At 44.2% G+C, this 7,287-nt stretch overlaps 1 protein-coding gene across 1 annotated transcript in view; it reads right to left on the minus strand.

Moving 5' to 3' along the window:
• The window catches only part of ALDH16A1 (aldehyde dehydrogenase 16 family member A1), a gene marked incomplete at its 3' end in the record, with an annotated part of 91,045 nt that overhangs the window by 22,709 nt on the left and 61,049 nt on the right, over positions 1-7,287 (minus strand). The window contains exon 12 of the mRNA XM_018573529.1: positions 5,724-5,893. Coding sequence (XP_018429031.1) covers positions 5,724-5,893 — 170 coding nt within the window. The remainder of the gene's footprint in view (positions 1-5,723; positions 5,894-7,287) is intronic.

The raw sequence follows: 7,287 nt of genomic DNA on the forward strand, positions 1-7,287 counted from the left end.
ATTTCCAGGACATGCAAGTTTGTTAAAGCACACAGTTTAGGGTAGCAATACAGTAGTTACATGGGTAAGCCTGATCCCCGCTCCCGGTGGCAGACATCGGTGCCAAGCCTCCCAGGCTTGGGCTGCCACAGGTGGGTGGTGAGGATCGGCGCAGGGTCCACAGGATGGAATGCAGAGCCTATTTGTCAGTGAGTAAAACAACATTGCAATAAACAACAAATCACAAAAACAATAACAGTGCCAACAGGTTCAGCATGATAAACATGGGGAATATGCAGAACGGCAGACTAGTATCAGGCTCCAGACTATGGGCCCTATAGTCATCCACTCCCCGCCCCTTCCTCACCAGTGGGCTTCTTAGCAGGCGGACAATCTATGGTGGGCTGGGGCCGGGTCCTCGATGTAATGAGGGGAGGTGGGGCCTGAGAGCAGTCAGATCAGGAACGCGAAAAACCCTTGTGGGATTACCGCAAAGTCAACTATGACCTTGTATAACACCAAGGCAGTCCGCTAAAGGGATTACCCCAGAACCATGGGTGGGGATCCGGATAACTTACGGACCACTGGAAACGGGTTCCAATCCGAGTCGCGGTTGGGAGGGTCCCAAAATCAGTAGGGGGACCGCCTGACCGATCAGTCGGTTAAGTAGGGCAATGTAGCCATGGGTGGCTCGCTCACGGGCCTCCGGTCAGGGGGGTCAGTCACCTTCATCCAGGCGAGGCCGGGATTGTGAGCGCAGTTTTCCAGGCGCATCTCGGGTGTTGCGGGGTCTGCGTTCCCACAGGGGGGCTAGGCGTCGGTCCTTCGGGGGAGAGGAGGTAGAAGTTGACGGGGGTGCTTCTTCGGAGATCGTCGGGAGCGACAGTTGCAGCTGTTCCAGGAGGGGCCCTGCTTCTTCAGGGGAGGAGAAGGAGTATGACCTGCTGTCGTGGGTGAAGGTGGCCTTCAACGGGAACCCCCATTTATAGTTGATGGCATGGCGTTGTAGAGTGGTGAGGAAGGGCCTCAAAGCTTTTCGTTTCAGGAGAGTTTGCGGCGCCAGCTCTGCGTATATCTGGTACTCACAGTCCTGGAAGCGCAGGGTGCGTTGTTTCCATGCGGTGTGTGCGATAGCTTCCTTTGTTTTATAGAAGGTGGGCTTGAGTATGATGTCGCGGGGGGCCCATTAACCCTCTTTGGGCCCAGGGCGCGATGCACACGGTCCAGTTGGAGGCGTTCCAGTGGGTAGCCCGGGAGTAGTTCCTGGAACATGGCCGTGATGGTGGATGTCAAAATGCCGGCCGGCGAGGCCGGAGCGGCCGCCATCTTGGACTCAGGCCGCGATTTTGAGGAGCCCGGCGTCTTCTGCTGGGACCGGGCCGGCGGTTGATTTTTGCCCATGGTGGTGCCGGAGGGTCTAGGGGGTCAGGCGGTAAGGTCGGGTGTAGGAAGGAGAGGAGATGATCAGGTGCAAAATTGATCACACGCCCGGGTGATGCGGAGCCGTTTTAGCAGACGTCTATGCTAATCGGCTGCTCGCTAGCGCCCCACCCCCCCCGTCCTCCTGTTTTTCATCTTATTGATGGAGTCCCTTATCAGATCAAATCAATTGCTCCCCACACTTTACAGTGGTCAGAGTGGGTTTGATCCCCTCTTATTGTATAGAAAAAATGTACAACATAACTGGTAGATTGACTGGCCAAACTCATCCCTTCACACCACAAACCTACCTGCAACATGACACCGAGACCCCCAATAGGCCCATAGAAAAGGTCTCTAACCATCCACCTACTTAAAGGAGAACTATGGGGTTAAGTCTTTTCCCCATAGTTCTCCCTAATCAAAACTCTCATCCTAAGTCACTGGAAGAGCACAACATCCCATACCATCACTGAATGACGTTGTGGAATTAATCAAGTAGTGTAGATGGAGGAAGTCTGAGCTATTGCAAACAATACTCTTAGTTGTTATTCAAATCTCTTACTATACTTGACCAAATCTATTGATGGCTTACTACTCCTGCCTTTGGCTGCACTTTCTTATGAGAACTTGGGACTGGAGTGTTTGAATGGACCTGGGAGATTAACTACATACTCTGATGCATTTAGCCTCCTTGATATTACACTTTACCTTACCCCTCCCCCCCACATAGTCTTATATTACTACGTACCAGCCTTTTTCCTCTCTGCCTCTGTCCATATTCTCTATTCTCCTGCTAATCTACCACATTTCTAAACACACTACAATGTGTTCTAAAAATTACGGTAAACAATAACACAACAACATGTGTCACTCATACCTGATCATACAGCCTCAACTGGTCTGAATAAAGTTTTCACCAGCTTGATGCTTCCTCTAGATTTAACAGGCACTAGCTCTCAGACGTACTTTTTCTATCTGCTGTTCACATTTAGATCATTATTCCTGCAAATGAACTGGGTTTGCAAAAAATAAAATACTTAACACTAGCACTGCATTAAAAGGCATGTACACAAATGCTAGAAGTCTAGCAAACAAAATGGAGGAGCTAGAACATCTGTTACTCGCAAAGGACTTTGATTTTGTGGGAGTATCGAAAACCTGGTTGGACAGCTCACATAACTGAACTGCAAATAGCCCAGGGTACATTCTATTCCAGTGGAACAAATTCAGTTGAAGGGAGGGGGAAGGGTATGTCAAGAGCAGTCAAAAAGTGAATGTAAGATATGATATCACAAATGTAAACAGATTGTGGGTGTCTGCTATAGGCCCCCTAGCAAAGTATGGAAGGGGGACTGAGATTAGAATATTATAAATGCCCATTCTTTGCTGGTTCTCTGTAAACTGAAAAGAAAAGATGAAAGAAAAATAGACAACCCTGTGTCAAAAGTTGTCAATACTTCTCAAATACTTTAATGCCGTTTATTGCAAACATTGCCTTGATACAGTTTCATAAGCCCTATCCACACTGTTTTTATAAAAAAATTAAAAAAAACATTTTTATTATTAAATCAAATTAAAAATTACAATTAAACTGATCATACACTTGTTAATACAAAACACCAGAGGGTTGTCAAGATATTGCCCACAGTAAGGCACTAAACCTATACTTTCACCTCAAGCAACTTGAATGGCAAGACCTTATCCATAAGGGTATAACAAATATTTACAAATTAGAACTCTTCCTCGATCTAAATGTTTTATACCTTCTTAAATAAGGGCAATTTTATAAGTGATCACAAGTTTAAACGCAAAAGTATCTCAGTATTCTATACACTTTTAAATAGGAATCTAACTATGAACAAACTAAGTACACTTCAATCAGAGCTGAGCCATCACATTTCTAAAGTTCAGCGGAAAGTGCCATCTCCTGGGCAAATCAATCTACACATTGAGGCCTTAGAATGTGGTATATATATTTATGTTGCCGTATTCTGTGTTTGCCATATTCAAAAATTCTCTGTCCTGGTTGGAGGACCGTACTTACTGGAAAAGGAGGCTCTGGAGTTTTTGGAAGTGCCAGGAGAAAAGATAGAGGCTCTGAAGACAGGAAGAGTATGAATCAGGATAGATACACTATTGGTAAGGGTGTGATGGGTCTAAGAAGCACCAGGTATTCACCAGAGCTACCTGCATGGACAGATGGGCTTTGCTGTAGGACAGCTCCTAGGTTGCAGTCTTCGGATATACCCATGCAGGCACAGCGGTCAGAATATTGTTGAGGGTGCGAGATCACTAGGAAAATGGGTAGCAGTAGCAAAAGTCACTAGTAGCACAAGTGCTTGGAATGCCTAGGCTCAAGTGAAGTGAGACAGTTGCAGCTCTAAGATTTAGGACTCAATGGTTCACAGAGGAGAAAGTCTGTTATAGCACTGTGGTTCAGGATTCACTGGCTCACAGAGGTGAAAGTCTGTTAGAGCACTGAGCTTCAGGGTTCACTAACTCACAGTAGAAAAAAACTGTAAAAAGTAACTGAGGTTCAGGATACACAAAACAGACTGATGACTGACAAAAGGAGCAGGCTCACTAGGAGAGTGCAGGGCACACAAGAACAGAACCGGTGGACCTCACAGAGTACTGAGGTGCGGTGATGCAGGGAGCTAAGACAAGCACATTGGTGAAAGAGACTGTAGCTCCCTTGGAGCATGAAACACAATGCAGGTATTTAGGGAGTCTTTCATAGTGAACAGTGCACAGAAGTACAGGCATGCAAGGAGTCTCTTTAAATAACCACAGGAACACACTAGCAGCACAAAGAACTCCAGAGGAGACAATGGAAACAGTAATGTAGGTAGAAAGGACAGATCACAGGGACCCTCGGAAAGGAAGATGCAAGCTTCGGGAGTTACAGTGGCATTTTTCCTATTTTGTTGAAATACCAGCTGAAATTAAAATGCATGTTTATTTGGATTACATGTAATGGGCAAACACAAAATAGTCCAAAATGGTAAAGCGAAATCAAGAAAATAACTTGTTTAAAAAAATTATTAAAAATAAAAAAAGTGGTGCGTGCATATGTATTCACCCCATTTGCTATGAAGCCACATATAAGATCTGGTGCAACCAATTAACTTTAGACGTTACATAATTAGTTAAATAAAGACCACCTGTGTGCAATGCAAGTGTCACATGATCTCAGTATATATACACATCTGGTCTGAAAGGGCCCATAGGATAGAAACCCTATCAGGTACATATACCTGACGAGTACACATCCATATCAGTCCTTGCCTTCAAGGAGCTTACAATCCAAGGTCCCTATTGCATACACATACAAGGGCCAATTTAGACAGGAACCAATTAACCTTCCAGCTGCAAAGGACAAGGAGGCACTCTTTGTGTCTGGAGGAAAAGAGGTTTAACCTTTGCATACGTAAAGGATTCTTCACCGTTGTAGCTGTGAAAATGTGGAACAGACTCCCCCAGGAGCTAGTTCTAGCTAGCTCAGTTAATTGTTTAAAAAAAAAAATCTGGATGTATTCCTAAATGCACAGAATATTACTGGATATTGAGTTCTCATAAGTATATTAAGCATCAGAGATTGTTGATCCAGGGAATATCCGATTGCCTTATGGGATCAGGAAGGAATTTTTTTCCGGTTGGAGCAAATTGAACCATGCTTTATAGGTTTTTTTTTGCCTTCCTCTGGATCAACAGTGGGTAATTGAGGGCATAGCGTTCAGTTTAAGCTTTTTTTTTTTTCATATCTCTATAGGTTGAACTCGATAGACATGTGTCTTTTTTTCAACCCGACTAACTATGTCTCTGGAGTGTAGGAGGAAACCGGAGTACCCGGAGGAAACCCAGGGAAGCACAGGGAGAACATGAAAACTCCTTGCAGATAGTGTCCTGACAGGGATATGAACCATGGCCCCACCAGTGCTGCAGGCCAGAAGTGCTAACCACTACTTCACTGTGTATTTTACACAGCAAAATAGAAGATTGATGGCAGAAAAAGGCTAAGTGGTCCACTGAATTTGCCCCCCCCAATATAGTATATGAGGGTTGGGAGTAAACAAGTGGAGGGTTGGTGGGTTATAGGAAAAGTTAGCGTGTGGGTTGCGGTGGTGTGATAACAGGGAATGTTAGTGTGGGGGATGTTTCAGGGAGGTTTACAATTACAGGTAGGGTCAGATTAAAGAGGTCTTGGGGCAAAGCATTACTTTCAATGCCAGCAGGGATAGACCAAAAACTTCCAGTGACAAGCTCCTAGGCATGAAAACTGGTATAATACATTAAAGCATAAAAAATAAGAATAATGATACCTGGGAATGTCCGAGTCCTTTGTCTGAATTACAGAAAGATTGATCTGTTTTTGTCCTGGAATAGGAGGAAGGTCAGCACCATAGGTAACAGCATAGGTTTTATAATTTACGTCTCCTGAGTTTGGTTGTGGTCTGCTTTCCCATGACGGTCTTACATACTCATACAGCCCCTGCAGAAGATATATAAGGCAAGGTTTTTAATCTGTTCAATGGATCTTCAGAAACCATCTGCCAGAGCTGTTTTCTAGAGTGCACAGACATGGGATTATCTATTCTCATTGGCCAAAATCAGATGGATGAAACCCTGACATCTATAGTCAACTAAGATGAGCTGCATATCTGGTAAAAATGGTTACTTCAGATAAGAATATAGATAACACTTAATGTGCCAATAAATGGGAAGATACCTCACTTAGAATAACAGATGGGAAGATATCTGTCCTGGAAACAACGTCCAGCAGCGCATCAATTCTCATCCAATGGGAACAGTGACACACTGTATATGGGTTACTGTGATTCTTCCATCTTCTTTATAACATAGGAAATCTCTTGTGCAACAACAAGGGTCTTCAACCCCTGGTTCATTAGCTAACCCTAAAGAAGGGTAATGGCAGCCTAATCATTGAAAACAATACTCCTGAATACTGGACTGTATATCTTAAAACGATGGAGATTCAGCTGCCCTGTATGAAAAATTCAAGATGTTTTTCTATTGTTCGAACATGAAAGAACAAACATGAAATCAAAATCTGCAAAAATGACACCAGCAAATATGATATCTACACAAAAGACAAACATTTACAACAAACAATACATTTAAAAGAGAACTATGGCCCAACCTATTTTTGCCATAGTCTTCCTGTGACCCAAAACTTGGCATATAGCTGGCTATTGCCTGCTATATGCTGACAGTGCAGAGCTGCGCTGCAGCCGGGACGTATCTCAACAATATTGTCAGTATCCACCCCACTGCCTGATTGACAACTGGCTCTGCCTCTCTAGAGGCAGAGCCAGCTGTGCCCACCCGTCTGTCCCTTCAGTCAACACTGGTGAAATGGAGAGAGAAAGGGGAAATCCCTGTGGGGAGCGGTGATTGACTGTCACCCCTCTCTACAGGGAGAAGATTGGGAACTCAATGATCAGCGGTATGTGATTGCTCAGTTCCCAATCAATAGAGCCGACGTGTGACAGCTTCAGTGTCACATGTCGGCTCTAATTATAGGGATGAGTGTATTTCCCTCTCCCCATAATTCTCCTTTAAGATATAGTTTGTCAAATTTGATTTCTCTGTAAGTAACTAAATAAAAAACTGCATGTGTTTAGTGTGGCAAATGCTCTGTTTTTAACCTGTGCCAGTCTAATAACTGTCTTTTGCTGCAAAGCCATAATAGTAGACACCATTTAGAAAATACACAGGCTGGGCTTATGAAGACTACCTTGGAATGTGGTGCAAAAGAGGGAATTCAAGTTTCCATGTGCTGGACATTCATAATATTGCATGCAGACATAAGCATTCCAGCACTTATTGCTTTATTTATGGCCAGCCAAGGGAGGAAAAGGGGGG

The sequence above is a fragment of the Nanorana parkeri genome, unplaced genomic scaffold, assembly GCF_000935625.1.
Source record: "Nanorana parkeri isolate BGI_ZX_2015 unplaced genomic scaffold, ASM93562v1 scaffold2415, whole genome shotgun sequence".
NCBI classification, from domain to species: domain Eukaryota; kingdom Metazoa; phylum Chordata; class Amphibia; order Anura; family Dicroglossidae; genus Nanorana; species Nanorana parkeri.